Source organism: Protomyctophum parallelum (genome assembly GCF_964188405.1).
Source record: "Protomyctophum parallelum genome assembly, chromosome: 6".
Lineage (NCBI taxonomy): Eukaryota > Metazoa > Chordata > Actinopteri > Myctophiformes > Myctophidae > Protomyctophum > Protomyctophum parallelum.
This window is the reverse complement of record NC_139701.1, coordinates 39,429,433-39,456,322: the sequence shown is the minus strand read 5'-3', so window position 1 is coordinate 39,456,322 and position 26,890 is coordinate 39,429,433. Positions and strand designations below refer to the sequence as shown.

General features: G+C 43.5%; 4 protein-coding genes across 8 annotated transcripts in view; 1 reads left to right on the top strand and 3 right to left on the bottom strand.

Annotated features, from left to right (window-relative positions):
• rex1bd (required for excision 1-B domain containing) overlaps positions 1 to 1,493 on the bottom strand; it is a 140,337-nt gene extending 138,844 nt beyond the window's left edge. For both annotated transcript variants that reach the window (XR_014569417.1, XM_083767847.1), the window contains exons 1-2: positions 1,356 to 1,493; positions 422 to 504 (exon numbers count right to left, since the gene is read on the bottom strand). Coding sequence is in view for 1 of the 2 variants with exons in the window: in XM_083767847.1 (XP_083623973.1) it covers positions 422 to 504; positions 1,356 to 1,358 (86 nt within the window). In the remaining variant the exon portion in view is untranslated. The remainder of the gene's footprint in view (positions 1 to 421; positions 505 to 1,355) is intronic.
• Positions 1,494 to 4,087: 2,594 nt separating this feature from the next.
• fam78bb (family with sequence similarity 78 member Bb) lies at positions 4,088 to 6,326 on the top strand (the record flags this gene model as incomplete). Its single annotated transcript, XM_083767213.1, has 2 exons — positions 4,088 to 4,350; positions 5,804 to 6,326. 2 exons carry the CDS (start codon positions 4,088 to 4,090, stop codon positions 6,324 to 6,326), a joined length of 786 nt encoding a protein of 261 aa, XP_083623339.1.
• Positions 6,327 to 9,812: 3,486 nt separating this feature from the next.
• On the bottom strand, positions 9,813 to 22,358 carry slc35a3a (solute carrier family 35 member A3a). 3 transcript variants are annotated; one of them, XM_083766961.1, is made up of 9 exons: positions 22,215 to 22,322; positions 21,897 to 21,960; positions 20,099 to 20,310; positions 18,728 to 18,882; positions 17,414 to 17,536; positions 13,865 to 14,039; positions 11,983 to 12,101; positions 11,408 to 11,541; positions 9,813 to 11,228 (listed from the first exon to the last, which is right to left on the bottom strand). In XM_083766961.1, the coding sequence occupies exons 3-9, from the start codon at positions 20,286 to 20,288 to the stop codon at positions 11,138 to 11,140; spliced, it is 987 nt and encodes a 328-aa protein (XP_083623087.1). In that variant the 5' UTR covers positions 20,289 to 20,310; positions 21,897 to 21,960; positions 22,215 to 22,322; the 3' UTR covers positions 9,813 to 11,137. The 3 variants fall into 3 exon arrangements, with proteins under 3 accessions (XP_083623087.1, XP_083623086.1, XP_083623088.1); XM_083766960.1 differs by having other exon boundaries at positions 21,897 to 22,358; XM_083766962.1 differs by lacking the exons at positions 21,897 to 21,960; positions 22,215 to 22,322 and adding an exon at positions 21,139 to 21,531.
• Positions 22,359 to 22,624: 266 nt separating this feature from the next.
• notch2 (notch receptor 2) overlaps positions 22,625 to 26,890 on the bottom strand; it is a 75,123-nt gene continuing 70,857 nt past the window's right edge. For both annotated transcript variants that reach the window (XM_083767570.1, XM_083767571.1), the window contains exon 35: positions 22,625 to 26,729. In XM_083767570.1, the coding sequence (XP_083623696.1) occupies positions 25,266 to 26,729 (1,464 nt within the window). In that variant the 3' untranslated portion in view covers positions 22,625 to 25,265. The remainder of the gene's footprint in view (positions 26,730 to 26,890) is intronic.

The following is a 26,890-nucleotide window of genomic DNA, read 5'->3' as shown; positions in this document are numbered from 1 at the left end:
ATTCCCCAAATAGAATACGTTATTACATTATTTTCTTTTTTTTATTATTAGTTCAATAAACTGTTGCACCCTTACAGCAGTCATTAGTATGAAAAGTGTATATTGTCTCTGTCGGGTGGAAAACTCATGTCAAAAACCTTTCAGGAATCAAATAAAAAAAAATAGTAAAGATTGCAGATCGACAAGCTCATAACGTGTTCTGGTTTCAAGCTTGTACATCTTCTATTTTGGATACCGTGTGAATTTGTAGTATGATGAAGTAGGGACGGGTGTATATTTAGAAAAAGTTAAAATCTGGAGATAAAAGGTGCCCGACAGCAACGATATGTGAATTGGAATGGAACATTGTTCACAAATCTCAGAATGCATGCAGTACGCTAAATTATAATGAGTTCATAATTTTGAGCTTTGGTTCACTTACTCCTCAAAGAGACTGTAGGTTTCAACTCGCTCAGCTTGCAGGGCATAAAACCGCTGGATCAGGGCTTTAAAGTCTGTAGGTACCTAATGTGATGAAGATGAGAATAATAATGAAGATAATCCATATTCCATAAGGAGTGGTGAAGAAGAAAAAATTAAAATAAATTATTTACTTGAACTCTCCAGTTAGCAACTTCAAGTTAGTTAACTCAAGCGCTCAAGTAGTATACACACTTAACACTGACATGCATGACATTCTGAACCAAATTTTTATGGACCCATTGTGCAAATTATGTTTTAATGTACGTTTTCTTATAGAGTATATTTTATGTTGTATTTTTTTAATGCACTGATCTGAATTGCTACCCAATTTCATTGTTTCGTACAATGACAATAAAGATATTGTGATATACATCTGATCATTACAGTCATAACAAGTATGCGCGGCTACAGCACCAGACTGACTTTAACTTTGTATGATGAGCATTGAGCAATTGACATACACAAAGATAATTTGAAAAAGTATTGGAGGGTCACTAGAAAAACCCTAGCCTTGGATCAAGACTTATTATGACAGATTATATTATGTATTTTATCGAGTCTAACTTTTGATATAAAAATAAAAATACAAAATCTATGACAGTTGGTCTAATCATTAGACCAACTGTCATAGATTTTGTATTTTTATAGCATTAGACTCTAATGCTATAAAATTCTATAACGTGACAATTCATTCATTCTAATCTTGGGACTCAGCAAAAGAAAACACACATTTTAGTTCGACACAGAAAAGATAAAGCTGTACTCTACTTTTAGTTTACACTTTACAGTACATGAACAAGTTAGCCACATGCTTTAGCTTTAGCACATGTCTGGGAATTAAGACAGGAGTAGATAACGTAAACTAGGAAGTAAGATAGGCTACAAATACGTACCATACTGGTGTTTGTGAATATTGTTATTGAGTTTCAAGTACGGCGACGTTTGTTTTACCATCAGTTTACGATACTGACATTGTTGTAATGCTGAGAGAGCCAGTTTAATGCTTTATCACTGTATGCCAATTCATGCATGGATTGCATGCACTGTCTGGTCAGTGTTGCCGTATTTTCTGAGAGAAATAAGCAACCAGGTCTAAGAAAACGATCCCAAAATTAGCACTTTGCTCATTTTGAGTACACGGAACACATTTGAAAATATGTATACAAGCTCAATATCGCGACGCACTGTCTGTGAGCTTGTATATCCGCTATTTTCAAAAACTCTTGAAAAAAAATATGTAATATGTTTGAAACCTAATCTAAGTTATCGTAACATCGCTTATAATAAGCCGACATGGCAACACTGTCTCTGGCCCCTCCCACCCCGGAACACAACACATCACTCAAAGCCCGTGGTGGGTTTTCAAAATAAAATCAATTTCGATACATTTGCAATGATTAGCAATGATTGGATTGCGTTAATCAACTTCCTGCATTAAATCAGTCTGCAGTTCATCATACAGTTCATGAGAACCTTATTCTAAATCTGCAAGACATTTATCAATGCCACTGCCGACCAAGCTGTGGTAGCCAGTGGTTCTCAAAGTGTGGTCCGGGGACCTCTAGAGCAGATGTGAGGTCCTTGGGTGCATGGTCCCCACTCGGCCACTCCCCAGCTAAATGACTCATAGATAGTTGATTGAGAAACAAATTGGACCTTGCTTAGAGTCTGTAATAAAAACTCTTAGCTTTTGTTGAAGCAAAGTTGGAAGTCCAGACGGTTCATCTTCAGTGACGAGACGTCCTCCTGTGACTGTCAATCATGACGTCCGGCCAGGAGTGTCTGTCTGTGCACCTTCTAACATGTGGGCGGGTGTTGCTTTCTGTTGAGTTGAGTAAGCATATGTGTGTTCTTGGTTGATTGATATCAGGGAATGGGATGCAGAGTGATTTGTACCCAAAATGCAGGTGGGTGGCCAAAGAAGTGCATACAGGAGGAGAGACTAATCCTATTCTCACTTATAGCCTCGGTCCCAGGCTTACTTATCTGCGAAAAGAAAAGATTCTCACTAAACGCCTGCGGTCTCCGAGAACAAACAAAAAAGCACATAAAGAACGTATCTAGACTAGTCTACAGTTTCATATAGTGTCACTATATAACAATAGCCATTGTCTCCTCAGATCCTTATCTACTTAATTTAATCAACAGGTACTCGAGTAAATTCCTTAGATGGTTTCAAAGATGTGGCTTTCAGAACTGTTTGTAGGCTATACCCAACCCTGTTATAACCTCGGTTATAATGTATTCAATATACGAGTGTATAAAATTAGTTCATTTGTATGCTACTTTGGCATAAGAACTATAGGCATACTGATCTACATTGCATATAGCCCTAGACGGCCAGTGGTTGTCATTTAGTAGGCTACTAATTAGCTACTAATTTTGGGAAAATAAATTGGGATATAAATTATATATTTGCACGTTGTTTCTAATCCCCAGCACATAGATAGGGATCTGTTCTACTTCTAAACAACGTGCAAATATATAGGCAAACATATATAGGCTATAGCCTATATCTATTATAGGCCTATAGCCATAGCCTATGTCATGTCCATATAGATCAGATGATAGTAGTGGTAGTAAAACATCATTCTAGCCTGACGGCTGCGGCTTGTCTCCAGTAGCTTTACGTCCAGGACGCACGCTGTAAGTGCCCTCTGCATGCCGTTCATTGGTCTATTCAACATCTTCAGCACCACGGACACTGAACAGCGACACTCCCATACAGCTATTATTAAAAGAGGATGCCGCGCTACCGACAGCATGATGCTATAGCCTACTGTCTACACACCACTAGATTACTGTCAATATGGTTTTCTTATGATTTGTAAGCCGTGCTGGCCCTTTTTTTTAATGATCGATTAAGCCGTGCAGGCGCCATGTAGTGCCAGTCATCATTATAGCCATTGCCGTCGTTCTGATGATCGTTAAGGAATCGCCGGTGTCCTGCAACCCTGCAAGAGGAAGCTGTTTTTCATCACAGATGCATCTCATATTGGCTTGCCATCGACATGTTTACCTCCCGTGGAGAGGCTTGACCGTTGAGTCCTGCACAGACTGTCTGCCACACCACCACCACTACCACCTCCTCCACCTCCAGCACCACCAGCATCTCCACCGCTCCGGTGCTCCGCATGTAAGTGCCGCAGCACCGCCCGAGTCCGACCACTTATAGGTCCCCGTCACGGCGCCCCGCTGTTCGCCGGTGTCCAACGGTCTGTGACATGACATCTCGGGGCAGAAAGAAGAGGATCAAAGGTTACAGGACAGCAACAAACAGACACGTGGATTCAAACAGAGGCGCAGCGGACAGGAGCCCGCTGGACCCTTTTGGAGCCCGGTTTAGGGAAGAGGGCAGTGTCCCGCTGAAACGGACAGGGTGTACTATATGAGATTCGAGGACATCCAGCCAATATATGTCCTCATCAATCCTAACAAATCGATCGTTGTGATTGTGAACTATAATCAGGGCAGGGCCTGCTGAGGTCGATCTCACTTATGCCTTAGATATGTTTGCTATACTAGCCTACTTTAGTCCAAGTCAGCAGTGTTCTCTATAGGTATATTAGTTGTTCCACTTTGCCACTATCCTGACCTGACCACTACCTTTTACCTGTATACAACCATGGGCTGCATTCAGAGCATAGCCTGTAAGTCGCGCATTAAACGAGAAAACATTGTGGTGTGTGATCTATCTGCCACCATAGACCACTGCCCGACAATCATTGAAGAGAACTCGCCCATAGTGCTTAGATACAAGACCCCCTATTTCAAAGCTTCAGCCCGGCTTATCATGCCTCCTATTGCCCGTAACGAGACCTGGGTGGTGGGCTGGATCCAGGCGTGCACTCACATGGAATTCTACAACACCTATGGAGACGTTGGAATGTAAGTTTAAATACATAAATATCTGTAACTATATCTCACTGATGTAGTATGTGCTGCTACAGTTGTAAATTCATGTGTAAGTATCTCTCTCCATGTGCAGTGTGTGTGTGTGTGTGTGTGTGTGTGTGTGTGTGTGTGTGTGTGTGTGTGTGTGTGTGTGTGTGCGACTGTGCGTGCACGTGCATGCATGTGTGTGCGAGTGGTTGCACCCATGCATGTGTCGTATGTGTGCTGTGTGTGTGTGTGTGTGTGTGTGTGTGTGTGCGACTGTGCGTGCACGTGCATGCATGTGTGTGCGAGTGGTTGCACCCATGCATGTGTCGTATATGTGCTGTGTGTGTGTGTGTGTGTGTGTGTGTGTGTGTGCGCTGTGCATGCCTGATGTTAACAGTCTGTAGCATCAAGCCAGCCAGCCAGTAGCTGTCAGAATGGCTTCAATCAAACGCCCACCACCAAATTCTGTTCCTGTGACTTTGACACCTAGAAAGGCTGCTATTAGCAGAACCCTAACAGATGACAGTGTTGCTGCTCTCTGTGCCCTATAGTCGCAGCTATACAGCTCTGTGAGGAACACGTACACACTGACATGATTGACATCATGCCTATATAGCTACACATGCATCCACTCACACACTCTGCCATTCATGCTCACACACTCAATACCAAAAATTAACGCTTGTCTGTGACTGTCATGAAAACATGCACAAGTGCGTAGACACGCACGCACGCACGCACGCATGCACACACGCATGCACGGACGCACGCACACACACACACACACACACACACACACACACACACACACACACACACACACACACACACACACACACACACACACACACACACACACACACACACACACACACACACACACACACACACACACACACACACACACACACACACACAAAGTCATTTGTAAGCAGGCATGAGAGCACAAACTTTCAAATAAACACACACACAGATACACACAGGATGCCTGGAGGCAGCCTAGGGGTGTTTGTGTCAGGAGGTGATATATATGTGAGGGGGGGTTTAATCCTGCTGGGTTTGGGATGTGAGGGAGGCTTGGAATGGGGGGGCATCAGCAACAACAAGACAGATGGATAGGAGGCACCGGATGACAATAAGAGATGATGATGATAACTGCTGACGCGCTGAACTGTCATATACAGTATCCCCCCCCCCCCCCCCATCCTGTGTGTGTGCAACATAAGCCTGGATTTGGATCTTGGGAACGCCACTGAACGTTGCTTCTCATTACATGTTAATCTTCAGATAACTGCAAACATTTACAAGGTACCAATACCATGCCCACTAGCCAAAATTCATGTCACCCTTTAAATATTTGAAATGAAACAACGTTTCTGTTTCCAATTCAAGTCGTGTTCAAGACATGGCAAGAAAAAGAAAGGTGCCTTCACTTCCCTGTATTCATCCTGTCTCTCAGGTCCAGCTGGGAGCTGCCGGAGCTGCGGGAGGGCCTGGTGAGGGCCATCAGCGACTCGGACGGCGTGAGCTACCCCTGGTACGGAAACACCACCGAGACGGTGACCATCGTGGGCCCCACCTCCAAGCCGTCGCGCTTCACCGTGAGCATGAACGACAACTTCTACCCCAGCGTCACCTGGGCGGTGCCGGTCAGCGAGTCCAACACGCCGCTGCTGACGGGCATCAAGAGGGACCAGAGCTTCACCACGTGGCTGGTGGCGCTCAACACGGCGTCCAGGGAGAAGATCCTGCTCCACACCATCAAGTGGAGGATGAGGGTGGACGTGGTGGTGGATCCGTCCATGCCTCTGGGCTCCAGGGCTCGGCTGATAGGCCGCGTTCACCAGGACCAGCCCCGGGTGCTGACGCGCATGGAGCCCGTCCCTCCCAACGCCATGGGGAGACCCAATGCCAACGACGCCCAGGTTCTGATGTGGAGGCCGCGGAGAGGCTCACCGCTAGTTGTCATACCACCCAAATAGTCCGTAGTCAGTGTAGAATAGCCTGTGTTCATTTCAGTCTGAGGGTGTGCATAATGTAAGCAGGTGGACCCGTACAGGTCCATTTGCTTACATGCTGTATGGTTTCAGAGTAGGACTGGAAGATATGAAGTTGTTCAAAATGGTCCGGACTGCCCAAAGAGCCATTTAGAATAGGACAAAATAATTATGGACCACAGGGGAACAGACAGACATGCAGCAGAGAGCAGACAGACAAAATTCATACAAGCAGTTGCTGAACTTGTACCGACCCTGTCGATGGCACAAATATATTATCGACGTTTTTAGCATGAAGCTGGGGCTAAAACTTGAGGGGACAATCTGCCTTAATTCCCCACTGCTGCCTTGTGTAACACGAATGGATTCTGATCTCTACCTTTGGTGCTGTTGACCTACTGGGTACATGTGTCCAGGCCGGTGCTTGTTTTGTGTCTTTGTGTCAGTGCTGGGGCTGAAAGGCAAAGCTGTAGCTGCTCAGACCCAGCAGGAAACCATCAAGCCCTCGACAAAAGGTTCCTGAGCCTTAATAGTAATATAAATCTGGCCTGCTCTGCACTCTCTACAGCAAAGTGCCATGTGTGTGCATGTGCACATGTTCAAGGGTTAAAGGTGTATGTGTGTGTGATACAGGTGCATGGTGGATAATGTTGTTGTGTCATTGTGGACAGAGAGAACGGCAGTGTTATTTTGATTGTGTGCTTTTGAGGTGAACTGTGTGTGTGTGTGTGTGTGTGTGTGTGTGTGTGTGTGTGTGTGTGTGTGTGTGTATGTGTGTGTGTGTGTGTGTGTGTGTGTGTGTGTGTGTGTGTGTGTGTGTGTGTGTGTGTGTGTGTGTGTGTGTGTGTGTGTGTGTGTGTGTGTGTGTTTCCAGGTCTAACAAGGCCTATGATAGAGCCCCAGGGCATGGTCCAGACTCCAGACTCGCTGCTCCACCACACCATACTGCCTCACAGTCACAGACTGTAAACAACAGGGGCCTCTCATTTATTATGAAAATGTGTAAGAGACTATTGCATCATTTTAATGAAATTATATATAAAGAAAAATACAAATATATTGAGGACATCTACACACCTTTGATGTCAGCCGAAACATTGCTTTTTCATTTACACTAGGCAATATATAATACAGTATACTTTATACTATACCTGTGGAGTATGTATATATATACGCACACGCGCATGCGTGTGTGTGTGTGTGATTAAGTGAACTCAAGAGCAGTCTGAGATACACACTCACATACACTCTGTGCAAACACACACACAGTACGACACACGGAGTCCGGACACATACATGCGTGCACAGACGTGTGTATATCACAGAAGACTGCCAGATTATGGAACGAGAATGTTTCGCAATTAAACGTTACAAGTAAGGCCCTTGTAACAGGCTCTGCATTCAGATCATGTGGTCAATCAAGATGTTTCTTCTTCTCCGTCTATTGGAAGCCAGAGGTAGCTGGACTGACAGTTTCATATTAAATTTGCTTTTATAAAGATTTATTATGGCTCTCAAAAAGAAAGTAAATCTTGCAGAAGAAAATGACATCTTATGATGTACAGTTAGTTGAATATGAGAGAAATGTGAGAATAAGATGCTGGCTTGCCATTTTCATTCAGTTCTGTAGTACAGTAGGCTATTAAAGTTCCAAAGTGCACACAGTAATATGACTCACCCTGAAATCCTATAGGATCAGGGTTGAGCAGATAACAAAGAGGAAAGCGATTGTAATAATGTAAGCATGTTATCTCCCCATGCATACTGTATATGCTGCTCATTACCTGTAGGTGCAAACCATGCTAGCCTTTACACGCACACACACAGGCACATGCACGCACACACACGTGCACACACACACACACACACACACTGTACCCGAGCCTTGAGAAGGAACTGTGCATTTACAAGACCTACTACACACTCTCGTTATACTAATTGATGTGGTCACTGGCTATTATAATGACCTGCCTATTAGCCATCATCCTGGAGAAATATGTGAGGCAAAAACAGTGTTTCTTCAAAATTGACAAAAAGGGTAAGTTAGTTTTAACACCATGAAAACCTTATCCAGCAGGGAATTCTAGATAGCCATTATTTAGTGACTGGTTTGATACATGTAATTTTTTAATTACAAAGAGGCTATAACAATTTAAAGGGGGGGGGGGGGGGGCTGGGGGGGAGAGACCTATTTTTGAAGATTTGGTCACGTCCATAATCCAACAGTGTGTGAAATCTTCATTTGGATATACGGTCACGGGTCACCTCCATCACTTTCTACAAATGGTCTGTGTTGGGCCTTAAGTGTCACAGAAATAGATGTGCCTGAGGACTGGATGGTGGTGCTCAGTCCTTGATGAGAAACTTCATTCATTGCAACGAGCTCAATGGATTAAACTGGAATGTCATGCAGTGACTGACTGACAATGGCCTGTACACCACTGGGGTGAGACCTTTCTGATACACGTCCAGGCTGACTGGATCATGCATGCAGTGTTTTTAACTCATTAAAACCAATGTCAAAAGATGCCTGAGCTTGTTACTTTAATGCAAATCTAATGTAGCGCAATGTTATCATGTGGCCATTCCACCTACTCTCAAGGAGCCTAATTGACTGTACTTTTCTATAGTAAAAAAAAAAGAGAAAGAGAAAAGTCTAGATGTGCCCAGTTCCTCAACATGTTTCACATACCATTTCGAGGCAAACCTCTTTGGTGTTTTTTCGTACATTAATGCCCTAATTGATCATACTACAGCGTCACAAAAGTAGCTGATATGCAAGCTCGGAACACGCGTTTTGAGCTGGTTGGAGATCTACTTTTGAATTTAAATCCTGAAAAGTAACAGTTTTGGACTAATGAGGTTTCCATTCCACCCGACAGACGATAAACAAAATAACAGCTACACATAACATTATGGTCTAAGTGAGCTCAAGGACCCGAGGTCCAATCGGTCACAGCTCTTCTCTCTCTGCCGTTGGTTTTGTCACACTGACTGACCTACTTGAAATACATCAAGAAAAAAAAAGAAAAAAAGAAAGATTAAAGGAATGTACATGAATGAGGCGTAAATATGAACGTGATGTGTCTAAGGAGCAAGAACAGAGATGAGCTATGATTTCAACAAAATAGAACAATTAGAAAACAATTTAAAAAAAATCCTTTATATGATTGGTAAACACAGTAACAAAGAAATTAATTATAGCGGACTTCCTCCAGTGACATAATGGAGAGTGGTATTTAGAAGACAAATACATAAGTAGATTCATACAATCAGGGTTGGGAATGTTACTTTAAATAGAATGCATTTTCTGCATTGCTATTAATCAGTATCTTGACTGTGATAATGCAACAAACACAGCTTGATTGCTTTTTGGTTACTGTGGCCACTTGTCCTCCCGATCTACAGAATATCAAGTTATTTGCTCTGATTTACAAACTGTGATTTAAATAGCATTACTTACATTCACAATTATCTACCATTTCAAGTTTTAATAAGCACTCTTTGTATCATAATCAAAACGCCCATTTTCCTTCAAAAGTAATCCACTTAGTTACTTTTACAGTAGGATTTCTGTAATCCTGTAACTTAACATTTACAGTCACTGCTGTAATACTGTTCACGTTATTTCATAAACCCTGCTTACAGCACTAATTGGTTCACCACAGCCATTATTAAAGTGTCATATAATGCCAGATTTATACATGGTTGGGCGCCACTTCACGCATCACAAATGGCTGATCTACAAGCTCATTATGTGTAGCGCTGCGACACATTGTGAGCCTGTATATTTATTGGCAATTGTAGGTGCACAAAACCAGAGCACAACCAAGTAGAAATGAACCTGTACAGAAACATAAATTATAATTTTAATAATTCTGTCACTAAAATATGTGTAGTCTCAAAAGAGTTCCATATTTTGCTGTGAACCAAAAGCAAACTAGGCAACCTAGAGGTGTGCATAGCCGAGCTGTTTGGCTCATCGCCTTTAGTTTTTCAGCCCAAGTTTGTTTTGGTGTTATCACCTCTAGGAGGATAAAATGTGCAGACAGAGAAACACAAATATAAACAGACACACAGACAGACAGTACTAGTGTAATAGTCTACAAGTACAGATCTAAAAAACAAAAACAAATCACACAGTAAACTCCTTTTTACAGAGTTTGAGTTCAATTAACAGAGGATTTGACTGTGTATAAGAGACTTTTTTTTTTAACATAATGACTGATGGCAACAAGCCATCAGGGCTGGACCATAGTCACACATTACCCATAAATGTCTGCATCTGCATTACATTGCAACTTGTACAGGCATGATTGATGTGGCAGTAAGTATTGCAAACTTGCAGTCAAATAAGCTCTGTGTCTATACTATCATCAGTCACACAATTCAGTTAATAATGAGGACCCCACCCCCCAGCACCCAGCAGGGGGAGTGGTTGGTAGCCAGGTGTATCTGTCTAGTGGTGACAATGTTATCATGTAACGACCCAGTTTGGGCACTGTGTCCTGTGCTGTGCTCAGTGGTTCCCAGTTTGAGGCACTTATTGGTGTCTGAGGCTCATCACAAAGCTAAACATTCTGTGATGCTTCATGTTTTACCCTACTGTACGTCCCTCCTGCTCTTGACCTCCGTCCTCTGCTTTGCAGCCACTCCTCCTCCTCACGCTCACTCAGTACTGTAATACAATAGAATCCTCTTCTCCTCTTCTTTTTCTCCAGCCCGCTCCAGCAGTTCTTCTCTAGTGTCTGTCGCCGGACTGCCGGCTGCTCTTCTAGTACTGGTGTGTGTTTGTGCTACGCCCTGCTGGGGTTGGGGGAGGTCTTGCCTTCATACCCGTACAGGAAGGTAGCGCTGATGACCAGAAGGGCCCCCATGAAGAACACACTGCAACGACAACCACATGGTCAGCGTACAACGCAGGGCCACAGAAAAAGAACGAGAGAGGTGGAGACAAGAGAGAGTACATATATATCGTTAACACTCCAAATGGATATTACACTTTAAACAAAACATTGGTCATTTTATCGTCTACCGAGGCTTTTGTGAAGATCGAGAGAGCCTACCCCGTAGGTTCAAAGTCCTGGAGCCAGAAGTAGGATATAAGAGTTGAGAGGATGATAGAGAGCGATGTAGCGAATCCCTTGAGGATGTTGTCAGCATACTTGATGACCGCTGCAATGACCAGACCACCCAGCGCCTAGAAAAACAATAAACACTTCAACACAGATGGACAGAGGCGTGATGACCTGTACTCTACTGGCCCTGTATGGAAACTGACCCGTTTAAGAAACAGCCTAGAACATAGCTTGAATATTGAACAGCTACGACAGTCCCCCCCACAGGTGCTTCTCGTAATGGGATACCAAGCAAGGTCCTCAAGAGAACCTGGGTCACCATTGGTACCCTAAATCTGTAGTTCATTACTGTGGTTCTCAAAGTGAGGTCCGGAGACCCAACAAGTACATCTGGAATTTTTCATTTTTTAACAGAAATCTTCCTTTCTGGGGGTCCTTGGGACAGACATTTTCAGATGAGGGTCCATGGACAAATATATCAATTTGGACGGTCCTCCATGGCATGAAAAACTTTGAGAACCACTGCATTACAGCAGAGCAGATGGTAGAGTACAGACAGGTACCTGTAGCGCTACAACAGTCCAGGTGATGGTGTTGTATCCCTGGAACATTCCTGACTCGCTCACCCTCTCACCATCATATGCCAGCATGCCAATGAGGCCGAATACCAGGCCAAACATCCCTATAAGTGACGCACACACACACACACACACACACACACACACACACACACACACACACACACACACACACACACACACACACTTAACAAGAAATCTATGACCACAAACATTAGTAGATAGATAACATTATTGTTTCAGGATACAGATCACGGGTACAGGAAGCAATGCCTCCTCCATATATGGCGACTGCCAATTATCACAGACACTGAATTTAGCCAAGCTCTTCTTGGCTTGGGCATTCCTGCAATCTACAGGCCTTTCACCAGTTGATTTATGAACATTACAGAGACACGCCTGGCAACAATTAACTCCCAGAACACGTCTTCACCCTGCTGCCTGCTCAAATTATTATTCTCAGAGTGGAGGACAGAGTACCACATATTAAAATGTTTATCGTCCTCAGGACTGTAAACAAGGAGATACCCATATATCAGGTCAATAACTCTTTTATTAGGGTTAGTGATGTACACGTGTTATTCCACCAAAGGGAGCTCCACATTTTTATATTCTACAGCTGAAGTTATGTTACATGCAAGCCTTGATTCAATTTGCTCTCTTGTTACCAAAACCCCACAAGACCACACTAGACACTAGAAAACGGATAAAATCCAACCCCGGCCCGAAAAAACTTCATACAGACGGAATATTCGTCAGCAGTGTGCAAACGTGATTGACATAAAGTGACGTCGATTTCTCTTTTAAGTCCTCTATTCTCTCCGATATTCGGACAACAAAAACGCACCAGTGTGCAAACACCTTAACACACACATTGTTACTCCAATGGCTACAATGAAAATAAGCTCTCAATTATCTTTTGACAGATTATGTACAAATATATATATGTTCAGTGTTTGCATTTTTGTAAATAAAATGTGAATTAATCAAAATAGTCTCTGGTCAGATCTGAGTGTCACTCTAAAGATCCAATTTAAGATTAAACTGATAGAAGATGCTACATGTACAGTGACATGCATTCACAGCATAACATAATAAACACGTTCAGATTTTGCAATCATGTAATCAATTTGATTTCTTTTCGATTTTCAAAGACAACATCTGCACAGTAGAGAAAGGCACCGGCAAGAAGTAAGCTTCTAGTTCACACCAGGAAATGAAGTGCAGGAGAATTAACACACGCCTCACATGTTCCGAGGTAAAAATAAACCAGGCAAGAACATTCATCACAGCAGAAAAACGCAGCAAAGGTAAAACAGCCTAGCTGGCAGAGAAGGGGACAATGAATGCACAGCAATGCTTGCAGGCTTACTCAGCCTAATCTGTTTTGAAACACAACAAAAACAGCCCTGTCTCACATTAGTACTTGTCTCACATTAGTACCTTACAATTTAAGGACGTTTTAGACCATTTCAAATACCTCTAAAATAAAAAATAGTAAATACCAAAACTGCATCAAAAGTAATCAACAAACTATACTATAAAACCTGGTCAAACATTGGCCAAATTGTTAAATAATATATATTAAGAAAGAAGCAAAAATTGTGAAAATAGCAGTTCTACAAACTGAGACGTTGTCAGCTTGTAGAGCTGCTATTTTCACAATATTTATCTGTGGAACCGAGTCAAGCTAAATTGAATGCCTCAACTTCTACATTCCAAGTGCTTATCAGGGTGGGGGGGGGGGTCCTTCCCAGTTAAAAAAATGAATATTTTGGGGGAGAGCCACTGGCTTAATGTATATCAAACTGGGGGTGCTTCAAATGACAAAGGTTGAGAACCAGTGCTGTGTAGAGATAAGACAGACCTAGCTGAATGTTGCGGACCCAGACACTCTGTTTGCTCTCCTTGAGGATCTTTTCAAAGTAGACGCCAGCAAAGCCACTGGAACAGCAGGCCACCAGGACTGCAGTCACGCCGGCAAACTGGGAGCCTGCGGACACGGCCTCCGTGTCGTTGGCTTCGCTAGACTCGGAGGGCCACTGGATATACAAGAGAAACACACAGGTGCAGAGGATATTGTTGCTGTCGGGCAGAAAGCGCTTATGTCTTTTTGTAAATGTATCATAAATGGCAAAGCTTGTCGATCTGATATTTTTAAATTTGAATCCGGAAAAGAAACCGCTTTGTTTAGACACATGAGGTTTACACCCGACAGAGATAGAATACAGTTGGTCATTTACCATCTAAAAAACGTAAAGTTTTCTGAAAAACGTCCAATTTTGTATAGGTGTAATGTAACAAATAGGTGTAATTGGGTCTAAATGGGTTTAAAACAGCATAACAGGGTCTAAATTGGTTAAAACAGCATCCACCCAACACATGGTATGAGAATATAATATATCCAATAAATACATAATTATCGCCTGTCCAAAACTGTTATTTGCTAAATTAAAAGTAGCAGATCTGTGGATATGCCACTTTTTGTGCTTTTGTGTAACGCTGTAGGAGGGGCGTCGGTGGCTCAGGGGTAGTCGTGGCCGGATGGTAACTGCAAGGTTCTATAAAGGCGCTATATAAATGCACCATTTACCATATGATCAATTAGGGTGTTAATTTATGGGGGGAAACAAATATGGAGATAAAAGGTTTCTGCCCTACAGCAACGATATGTACTGTATATAGGGTTAGGCCAGGGTATATAAAGGGTATCATATTCAATGATATGTTATGTCCCTTTTTGCTCTAGAAGCAGAGAAAGATTGCCGTGAAAGTGGAGTCAGATTTGAACACGGTGTCGCATAAGCACAAGGGTCACAGAACCAGCATGCCGGGCAGGTGTTTTTTTGTTTGTTAGATCTATATATATATTGTCATGATGTGTTGCACTGTCATAACCCGTGTACCCTGATGAAGGCCTGTCTGAGCTCAAATGCGTTAGTCAGCAAACATTTTTAACTTTGCCAACCCATGCAGAAATAATGGCATTTACATTTTTCAACAGAACAGTGTGCCTTAGATTCTTTTTTTAAGCTCTCCTGAAGTACACTACATAAAGTTATGGAACTGAACCTCATTTATTGCTTATGGTCTACATATTATTCTGACAAGCAACTGGATCCTCCCTTAGGATCTATAAAGATGACATTCAGCAGAGGGGTAATTGCAACGTTGCCAAGCCACAAAAATGTTCCAAAGCGTCTTGTTGTTTACATGTTGAATTATACTACTAGACTATGGATGGATTAATGTAGTGAACATCTTGAATAACTTTAAGGTTTTTAATGACGTTTGATAAGTTTGGCAAGTAAAAATGCCACTACAGCATATTCTGCCTTGTTTCTTTGAGCAGAAGTTAGAATATTAGAACAATTTGTTCTTCCTCTAGAAAACTATGATGAGAGAACAGTTACTTTGCTGCTGTTATTACACCGTGACCATAATATTCACATTCGCAACACGGACAATTAATGCCAAATAAGTGTAGTGAGACACAAACTGGGCCCTATCCTGTTTAAAATATATAAATGATCTGCCTTCCGTCTGTCCAACTGTCTCCATACAAATGTATGCCGATGACACAGTTCTTTATATACACGCTAAAAACAAACAACTAGCAGCAGATAAATTAACTGGAGCCATGGGCCACGTATCAGATTGGCTGAGGAACTCATGTTTGCATTTGAACAAAAAGAAAACTGTCTGTATGTATTTTTCACGTAACTCCACAGACCCTGACATTGACATTCTCATTGAGGGTAGTAGTATTCAGACAGTATCAGAATTCAAATATCTTGGAATTACACTAGACTCAAACTTGACATTTAAAAAATATAGCCAACAAAATCAAATTCAATTTATCTAATTTCAGACACATAAGACCATATCTAACAACCGATGCAGCTAAACTCTTCATGCATGCTATGATTTTTTCACACATAACGTACTGTTTCACAACCTGGTCACAGACAAACCAGACAACTTTAAAACCCATAGAATCACTGTACAAACAGACATTAAAAACACTTGACCAAAAGCCCATCCGTTACCACATAGTTCAAAAGTACAACCTATTTAGTTTTAACAGCTTCAAACTCTTTGCAGATGCTTGTCTCATTTTTAAGATCTTAAATGGACTTGCACCTCCACCACTGAACCAGTTCATAGATCGAAGGGACAGTGGTGACAGAGCAACAAGGGCAACTACCAGAGGGGACTGTGAAGTGCCAATCAGACGTAGTGTGTTTGGTAAAACAGTCTTCTCTGTTAGAGCCTCCCATCACTGGAACAGTCTCCCCACAGAAGTAAGAGAGACTTCCAACTATCTGACCTTCAAATTCAACCTGAAAAGGTGGCTAAAAACAATTCACCGAATTAGTATTCGGTGTCATTTCTCATTTCACTTTGCAGTTGTTCTGTCCCCTGTACCATGTTGATCTGTATTGTATTGTATTGTGTATGGTCATGGTGTTGGGTGCCTGCACATATGCACACATGGCATCAACGCATGGTGTTGTGTGGGGGCACCCCACACTTTGTCTTTCTTTTATCTGTATTGTACTGTGTTTTTGTATGGACGTGGTGTTGGGTGCCTGCACATATGCACACATGGCATCAACGCATGGTGTTGAGTGCGGGCACCCCACACTTTGTCTTTCTTTTATCTGTTGTACTGTGTTTTTGTATGGACGTGGTGATGGGTGCCTGCACATATGCACACATGGCATCAACGCATGGTGTTGTGTGCGGGCGCCCTACACTCTGTCTTTCTTTTATCTGTTGTAGCGTGTTTTGTATGGATGTAGTGATGGGTGCCTGCACATATGCACACATGGCATCAACGCATGGTGTTGTGTGCAGGCGCCCTACACTCTGTCTTTCTTTTATCATTTACTTTTTAAGAGCCTGCCCAGGGACTACAGATGAAATTTAGCTTTGGCTAACTCTGGCCCATTTACATTGATGTGAAAACTGACATGTTGATTAATGAGCGTTGTCCCTGTCAAATAAATTAATTAATAATAATTAATAAATAAACTTGTACAAGAATAACAGTAACCACACCAGTACAATGTCTACTTGTGAAATGTAATGTACAGTATGGCAGTGGTTCTCAGTGTGGGGTCCGGGGACCCCCAAGGTTCTTTGAGGAGGTTCCAGTGGGTCTCCACCAAAAGTAGTTAATGATTAATGAAGCATCACTTTCAACAACTCTATCCATATATAATTATTTTATTGCAAATTCGTTTTTTTTTAATTATTTAGATTTTTAACATAGTCTCTTCTGGGCGTCCCTGGCAAGACATTTTCAGATGGGGGTCCACGGCCAAATAAATATAAATGTACGGGTCCTTGACATGATAAGGTTTGAGAAACACTGCTGTAGGAGACAACTGAGTGAAAGATACCTACATACCTGTACTAGAGCTACTCCAGCCATGAGGACAAGCAGGGAAAGCCACTGGAAGACCCCCAGCTTCCGGCCCAGCATGGACACGGAGAACAGTGCTGTGGTCAGAATCTTCAGCTGGTATGTTACCTAAGTGAGACAGGGTGGAAAGAAGAAACACCACTGAATACTGTAGGACTGTCCCCAAGTCCTACACATCCTGGAAAGGAACACCAACACCAGTGTAAAAAAGGCCAACACATGCTTCTTCCAGACGTCTGAATTTGACGTCAATGGTACGGAGCACTCGTGTATGTACTATGCACTTAACCTAAATCTTATTCTTAACCTCAGTAAATCTATGCGGAAACCGAAACTATTATAACCTCAGTAAATCTATGCCTAAACCCAAACTATTATAACCTCAGTAAATCTTTGCCTAAACCCAAACCATTATAACCTCAGTAAATCTTTGCCTAAACGCAAACTATTATAACCTCAGTAAATCTATGCCTAAACCCAAACTAAATCATAACCTCATAAATAAAAACTAAAACTAAAATGTTAGGAAGGGACTAGTGGACAAGAGATCCAGTATAAGTTAAAGACAAATCCTCTTTTTTCTTTTCTTTTTTTAGATATTCTTTTTGCGGCTTACGCCTTTTCTTGTTTTTTTGAAGGGACAGACAGTAGGCTGACAGGAAACGGGAGAGAGATGGGGGGATGACATGCAGTAAAGGACGTGTCGGGCTCGGGAGTCGAACCCGCGGCACACTGCGACTGGATTACCAGTCGGGTGCCCAGACGGTTACGCCACCGCCTGGGCCAAGACAAGTCCTTTTTGAGTAGACGTGGTTGCATGCTGAAAATAGCCGCGGCTATTTTCAGCAAGCGTAAAATCAGCCATTACAACGGCATCAAGGCCTGCAAAAATGCATTTGTCGACAAAAAACAACTATAGATTTAGTCGACTAAAATCACATGACAGTCGACTAAAACTAGACTAACTAAAGCATTTCAGATGACTAAAATATGACTAAAACTAAATTAAAATTTATTCAAAAGACTATGACAAAACTAAAATAAAAAATTGCTGCCAAATTCGACACTGCCCCCTTGTAAAAGTCCTGCATGGGCACCGCTTTAATCCATAAACCAGGGGACATGCCCCCACCCTTCCTTACCGCTCACCTTGAACGGATACAACATTTGCGAACCGGACATTGTTTCCGACGTTGGAAGGAGCATGTACTGCCCTTAATTATAAAACATCCTCCAATCACTCTCTGTCTTTTGCAGTCCAGGCCTTAGTGCCGCAGCGCTACCTGGTCCCTACATTACCTGGTAGGTGGCAGCATCCAGATTGGACAGAGCCACATAGAGCAGGTTGTTCTGCAGAGTGTAGATCCCAGAGGGGATCGCCAGCTTCAGCGTCTCTATGGGCTTGTGGGCTATTTCCTGACGAAGGACACTGTTCAGAGCTCGCAGGCTGTAACCTGTGTAACAAACACAGGAAGGGAAGTTACTACAACACTGACTACTTGTATATCAGTGGTCCTTGGGGACCTCCAAACTACACAAGGTCTCTGTCGCGCAGTATCCTCTTATCTCCATATTTTAACTTTTTTGGACATAATGAGGTTTCCACCTGGCAGAGACAATATAGTTTTACTACTACAGCTAGAATGAAAACGTAAAGTATCCGCCTTAATATCTATAGGCAACAGACCCAGTTGATACTTTTCTCCCCTCTGGTATCTCTGGTAATAGTCTACTTGCAAGTCCATAGAGCCCCATTGTGAACCCGGACATTTTAGTACCCTAAAGTTTTATGTTAGAAATGTCAAGTATGGGTCCCCAGCATTTAGAAACTGCCGAATGCCAACTTGCATAATTGGGCAATTTTCATAATAAGGGGTTATATGTGACCATACCATTAACAATCTATATAAGGCAACATTTTCAAAATTTAACTAGCATGTGACGTTTCAAACTAGGGGGTTTTCATGATTCTGAATCCATTCCAAGCATTAGTTTTGCACAAAAAACACTCGTTGGGCTAAAAACATCCATAGCCAACTGTGCCGACCTCATCGTATTTGTGATGACGGGCTTGACGGCTCTAGAGTCTAGAGAGGGGTGCTACACCAGAATGTTGCGTGCAGTACTTAGCAAGAGTCAGCATGAGTGTACGTTACTAACAACATTCTGTATGAGGGAATACCAAGGGTGAGCCAGAAAATAGAAGCGTACAGTATGTAATAGAAGAACATATGCGGATGTACTCAATAACAAACCAGGAGCGCAAAGTACCAACTAACTGAACCCCCCCCCCCCCCCCCCCCCCCCAATTCCAGGGATTGGGTCTCGCTAGGGTGGTAGAAAAAAGCTGCAAGCAAATTAGAGGCTTTATACCTTATATCTCAGGTTTAAGTGTGAATATGTAGATTTTTTTACTTTGATTCATTTTCTTGACCTCCTCTTCTCTAAACCCTTCTTCTTCATCTCTTTCTTTTCTATGAAGAAACCGCCCCGACATGATGGGAACTATGCACAAAAACTAATTTCACCTTTTACTCTGTAAATCTGTGATAAGACTATAAAGCTGATTCTGAGACTAAGCCACATCTAAGTAGCAACTTGTGGCATGAAAAAAACGTTTCAGAACCACTGCTGTAGACAAAGTGATGCCTTCTGCTGTTCACAACTCACTGTGTTCCTTGAAGACCAGCAGCACACAGGCCACAATCTTCATGACTTCCGCCACCACTACAGCCGAGGAGGCCAGGTAGCGCGGCCCCTCCGCCTGCAGCGTGCGCGAGTAGCGCATGGTCAGCACCAGAGTGGTGGTCTGGAAGACCAGCACGCCCAGAGACAGGTACTTCAGCCTCGACGAGGCCATGGCGGAGGACAGGACAGCGGCACTGAGGAAAGTATTTAAATTGAATTATTATTAAGTGTTAAGACATATTGTCTGTCCAAAATAGCTAGCCAAAATAGCTAGCCACAAAGAAGTCACCCCTATCTCTTGAACATAGAATGAAGTGCTGGTGTAAACGTGAAACGATTTCCTCCATAACATCATCATGGTGATTGGTGAGGTGCTCATCATTGTAAGGTCATTTGGAGTTGAACTGGTAACCGGAAGACTCGCCCCAACGCGCTCGCCTCCAGTGGTTACTGTATTCTTGCTTTACTGAGGTTACGTAACGTTTAGGATATTTTCAACACTAGAGACATCCCATACATCCAAACAGAAAAGTCCTATCTGATTGTATTAAACAACGTTTAACTCACCAACATTGCAGCTGACGAAAAGCTTGAATTATCCTATTTCTATATGCAAAGTGTTTGTTTCATAAAATCCACCGTAGTTGTTATGAGTGAGCTACTTACAGCAGCATTACAGATAAGGCGAACATGACCGCCAGCACAGATTTGTGACTCATTGACAGAATTAACAGAAAAATCAAACAGTGTTTGTTTAGTGATGTCTCAGAACATGGGACGACAGGGCTTTCGCTTGAAAATCTCTTTAACAGAATCGTAGTTCAGAGTTTCAGAACTTCAGTTAAACCTCTCTCAAACGCTAGGAGACACATACCATTTAGGCTTCATTGTACCATTGTACTTCTGCGTGCACTTTTTACTCTTTGTACAGTACACTAGTAATTGTAGTAAACAGGCATTCAACAGTACATGTGGCCATTGGCACAGTGTAATTAGTGCCCTAGACACTCAGCATCAAATACCTTCAGTAGTGTGTCCAATGTAGCTCCCTTGTGTTCTTTAATAGAAAGGTAGAACAGGTAGAACAGGATTCCCCCGCGCCACGGAATAGACACGTCCGTGAATGGGCGAGGGCCAATGGAATGGTTTTCAAGGAGAGGCGAGATCGAAACTTGGCCAGACGGCGGCCAGGCCTTATTGTGAATACGCCTGTTTTCAATAACACAACCTACTGTTGCCTCCTGCATTATGTGAAAATTCAAAACAGGTGGTAAGCAGGCCAGTTCAGTGATTTCCAACAAGCGCTTCCAAACTCGAACACTTATAACACACAGTGTATGTGTATCCAGGTGTGCATCTATCTATGCACAAACTTGTGTGTGTGTATAAGGGTTTTAATGACCCCTCCTTCCTGGAATGCCCTACTCCACTCAACAGCAGCTGCAGGATTCAATAGGTCGTACTCTGTAAACAGCAGGGTCAATAGGTCGTACTCCAAACACCCATAGGAACATATGGACACACAAAGCTATTCACTGGAGACTGTGTGCACCGCTCAAACATCTAGTGTTGCAAATTGCAGCTACGTTTTTACTAGGCAACCATTCCGAAGTCGCCGGATTTGACCCCCAGAGCGGGAGGTCGTGTTTTGGGTCAAGCGCTCTTTTTATGTACATATTTATCACAACAAATGAATCTCACGATAACACTCATTTACAGAGGAAGTCAACATTAAGGAGTGTCATAAACACTGTTTATAATATAATGCAGTTTTTCTTACCTTCCCTTTTGGCTTGAGATATGCTTTTCAAAAACAATCCACCACCACCACTGCCCCGAAAGAACTTTAGAGACGTGGGAGAAGTTGCCTTTGCATCAGATATTAATATCCCCGACAGTGTGAGTTATGGTATTCAGTGGGTATAGCCTCTCTTACAGCAGCAACCAGTGCGTTAATGGGTTAGTCATTCAACCAGGTGCTACAATCTCAACACAGCTGTCAAAACAGCAGCACATTCAAGTCCTCGCGTCCATTAACCCCCAGCTACACGTTTTAGCAAGTAAGCTATATAAGGACATGAAATATAATTCTCCATACGTAATTTCGCTCGGTTGAGCAACCATCACTAGTTATTTCTCCGTTTTATTTGCCAAGCGGTACAGTACAGAATATCGAGTGAGGTTAGGTTGGTTGATGATGGTTGTTGCACGGCGAGTCGAGAAATATCCGCCTGGCTCTCAGTGGAACCACTTCCGTGTACAGTTTTCTTTCTCTCTAATTTGACAGTGGTTGCTCTCCATAGCGACCCTACTGTGACACCTGCTGGATTGGCGCAGCACTGCACTGATTGAACATGTGTGGTGTACTGTCTTATATGAATTAATATGAAATTAATTGACAATATATAAGGCATGTTGGGATATAATATAGTGTGTGTGTGTGTGTGGTGTGTGTGTGGGGGGGGGGGGGGGGGGGGGGGGCTGAAAAAGAGAGACAGTGGACCTTAATCAATCTGAGAAGATCAGAATTTATTTCAGGAAGCACTTGATCATTTTGGTTTATTTCTATCAGACAGCTTTTGTTCTGTATTATTAAACGATAGCTCCTACCTTATACAAACACGAGGCCAACTACTTCATATAACATGTATAATATAGGATATTTATGGTTAACCAAGAGAGAAAGTACAATAAACATACAAAAATTGTTTATATACAGCACATTAAACATTGCCTCGCATATGCACTAAAGTGGAAATTACATGCTCTAAAAGGCTCTTAAAAAAGGAAAACATAACAAAACAGTTTGATGACCCAATAAACTTTTTTTTCTTCTCCTTTTTTACAACTGCATGTAACTGCATATCAAAAAAAATTAGGTTAAGGCTCTTAAGTGCCAGAAAGGGAATACAGAAGTAAAATAAGGAATTTGGTATATTTGCACAGGCACTTGGCAGACATAATGTAACCAGAATATTATCATTTAGAAAAGACACGTTTGTATGTTCAACTCTTATCCTTGATAACAAGTCTACACTGTAACAGTAATCCAAAATAAGGCTTTTCCAATTGGTTGTTCAGATACCAACCTGCAGAAATTTGGAATTAATTTTTTATTTATTTGGCTGTTGTACACACTGTTGTTCCTTTTTTATCAAAACAAAAGTGAAACAATGGATTGATTGTCAGTGATTACAGAGCGGTCACATGAGGCTACGCTCAGCATCAAGAAGCGTGACAAAGATAAAGGGTACTCTCATTACAACAGCTCTACGAATACCATATACATCTCCAGACTTGGTTTATGAATCACACAACAATTACAAAAGGTGCACAGATAAAACTGATTGTAGTTAAGCAAAAGTGATTACATGAATTTGGAAGAGAAAAACGGCCATTTCAAGCAAACAAAACAAGTACGAATTCAGAACCATTTCAAAACGGCAGAGAGGCGGTGTAAAAAACACAATAGTAACAGCCATTTTAGAGGATACAGGCATCACAGCCAACCCTTCCTCGGTAAAGAACTTCCTGTCATTCTAGCTGTATTTACACAATTTCTGTGTGCCACAATGCAATAACAATACTAATACAACACTAACGTCTGTTTTTGCATTACGCTTCTCAAGCCTCTCGTTGAAAATCTCACTTCGTCTCCGTCGGGTGGAAACCTCTGTATGTACTTTCCAGGATTCAAATTCAAAAGTAGATAAAGTAGCCTCTCGACTAGCTTCGGAGGTCACATGCATTTTACTGATGGACAGGCTCAAAATGTGTCGCTTGCGGATCTGCTACTTTTGATGCTTTTGTGTGACGCTACTGTGACGTACAGTATGATCAAGTGGTAGGGCATTAATTTAAGGGAAAAAAAGGGACAGCAACGACTTCGACTTAATGTATACACCCTCATCTCCAATAACACATGGAGCCCCCTTACAGTGAGAGCCAAAGACAGACGTGAGAAGAGTGCATCTGTACAGACCCTTGGTTTAGTTTTCACATGATCTCTAACTCCACTTATGTATTGACAATCAGTAACTGCTTCTTTAATACATGAACACTTGAGTACATACATGATGAGCACATGTTGTGGTTTTTCAATTGACTTGTGTACACATGCAGACCCACGACCCATTGTCCAGACACGGTCAGAGGGGATAAAACGTGATGTACCGTAACTATTATAATTGATGCATTAGAAATACATAACATGTGTAAAAAAAAAAGAACCATTTACACCACAAGCTGAGAACCACATAGTGAAGAGAATGCATTGTGTGTGTTTGTAGTTCTAACCATACAATGGATATGAATACACTGCCCCACCTTTTAGCAATGTAAAAAAACAAAACAAGAACAAAATGAGTATAAACATGAAGGCAACAACAAGGCAGTTTTTGGGAGAAAATATAACATTAGCAGAACATGACCCATCGTATAAAAAAGTAGAGTTACGGTATAATTCCAACAGGGAGGAAGTTAGTATTGGCAGGCCTATTATATTTAAACAATACTGGGGGCCGGGGAGAGCATATAGCACATTACACAATTACATTGTCCTTCAGAGAAAATGACATCCAAAACAATAAGGCTCAGCCCTGTACCACTGAGCAGAGCCAGAAATCCAAGTTACGTCATATTAACTTCCGAAGCAACAGTCTTGGCCTCCTCACAAGACACTGACTAATGTCTGATAAGCTTTTTCCTGGTGTTCCCTCCATAAAACAGTTTTGTCCTGGGTACCGAAGATGAGGCCAAACGGCCAAGTCCTGATGCAGAACAGAGGACTCCTGCTCATGATCAGAGGGACAGTATGAGGGAAAACCCCTACAGACCAAAATGCTTTCATGTGGACTTGGTGAAAGCTGACTAACCACACTTTTTTCATTTTTTTTTGGTATTCAGAACTTTTGATTTACCGTAATAGCCGTCAACACCCTATGACGAGTCAGAGACTATACACACACACTATTCATAAGTGCAAGAAGAGAATGAAAACACGTAAAGGGGGGAGGTGATTGATTACCATATCAAGGAAGAGGTCAAATAATTGACAATAAAGACAGAGAAGAAATAGACAAGATAAGTGTCGTAGTTTTAACTACAAAGAACAACAGTCTGTCCTTGCGCGTTGTCCTCTCGGGCTTGCCTACGCAAACACCTGCATGTTTCCCCGCTGCGGCTGCTGGGAGGCCTGCTGCGACTGCTGCGACTGTGGCTGCAGCTGCACCTGCTCTGGAATGTGTGTGCGGCGCGATGAGGGCAGTGCATGATGGGCGTTCCCCAGAGGTGTGGGGCTGGTGGTAACGTCAGACCAGTCCGAGTTGGAGTGGGGGGAGGAGGAGGACCAGGGGTCGGGTGACTCGGGCGACGGGGTGAGGTACGGGTGCTCGCTGGGTGGATGGGCCGGGTGCCCCGGGGTGGTGCCCTCTGAGCCGGCCGTGGCGTAACTGTGCTGGGAGGGGGGCGTCGGGTACTTATCCACGGGGCTCTGCATGGGCTGATAGGGGGGAAGCTGCCGGGATTGGCCATCTGCTATCCCGTGGCCACCGTGGCTGAGGGCGTGGGAGTGGGGGTGCTGGAGAGAGTGAGGGAGCCCGTGCCCCATGCCCATCTGCTCGGGGATCTGGTACATCATTCCCGGGGTGCAGTGGAGATGACCTGGCCCCTGCTGGGAGTGACTCTGGCTCTGGCTCTGTGCCTGGGACTGTTGTACTTGGACCTGGCCTTGCTGGGACTGCTTCATCATGGTCTGGCCACCGCCCGGGCCCGGGGCCATCATCTGGAAGGTGACGATGGGGGGCAGCTGCTCCCGGCTCATGGTGACATTCATGGGGGTGAGCATCGTGCCCTGGCCGTGGTGCTGGCTCATACCTGGATGGGATCCCCCCATCTGGTGTGGCATGAGGCCAAACATGTGGCTACCGTATCCGTGCTTGCTCATGCCCACCCAGCCCTGCTGCTGACCCAACATGTGGCTAACGGGAGGCAGCAGAGGTCTGGAGGTGGGGCTGGCGAGGAGGGGAGGGGATTTGGCCGTGTTAGTGGTGCCACCTACGGTGTCGCCTGTGTAGGAGTGCGGCGATTCCAGGGAGTCGACGGGCGACATGGTGACGGAGCTCTCCGACAGCCCCCCCGCTGCCTTCGTACCGTTAGCGATGGCTCCCCCTGTGCCTCCAGCACTCCCTCCTCCCGTTCCTGCGGCCACAGCCGGACCCTCTCCCCCGGCGGGCTTCTTCCTCCTCTTTGCCTTCATGTCCTTCAGCTCCTTAGCGCCTCCACCAACGCCTCCTCCCACCTTGGGTCCGCTCCTCCGGCTCTTCTTGCCCTGCGGCCCGGCGCGCATGCCGATGAAGCCCGCTCCGTTGGCCCCGCAGACCATGGAGGAGTGGCCTCCGGGTCCGCCCATGTGGTTGGGGCCGTTGTGGGGGCTGTGGACCAGGTTGTACTGGTCCAACAGGCGGACGATGTCGTGGTGCATGCGCTCCTGGGCCGTGTCGCGGGGAAGCCGGTCCAGGTGGTCGGTGATGTCTCGGTTGGAGTAATGGTCCAGAAGAACCTGGGCTGCCTCGAAGCTGCCCTCTCTGGCAGCCAAAAACAATGGAGTCTCCTCCTGGAGAGAGCACATGCAAAGATGGACATGGACATGTTAGTTACATCGGGCCAAGGCAGAGCTACTTGGCTTAAGTTGGCTATCAGGTTTACGAGAGAAGACAGTTCTACTTTCAGATGGAAAAATAGGCCCAATACAGTCATTACTTGAGCAAGCAGAGC

Bases quoted from the DNA above. Each gene is read 5' to 3' on its own strand.
- slc35a3a (XM_083766960.1), bottom strand. From the start codon at position 20,288: ATGGCCTCGTCGAGGCTGAAGTACCTGTCTCTGGGCGTGCTGGTCTTC. The intron at 17,537-18,727 runs GTAATGTAGGGA...TGTCTCACTTAG, and splicing joins TGGATGCTGCCACCTACCAG to GTAACATACCAGCTGAAGAT. The intron at 12,102-13,864 runs GTCTGTCTTATC...CGTCACTTATAG, and splicing joins GGTCCGCAACATTCAGCTAG to GGATGTTTGGCCTGGTATTC.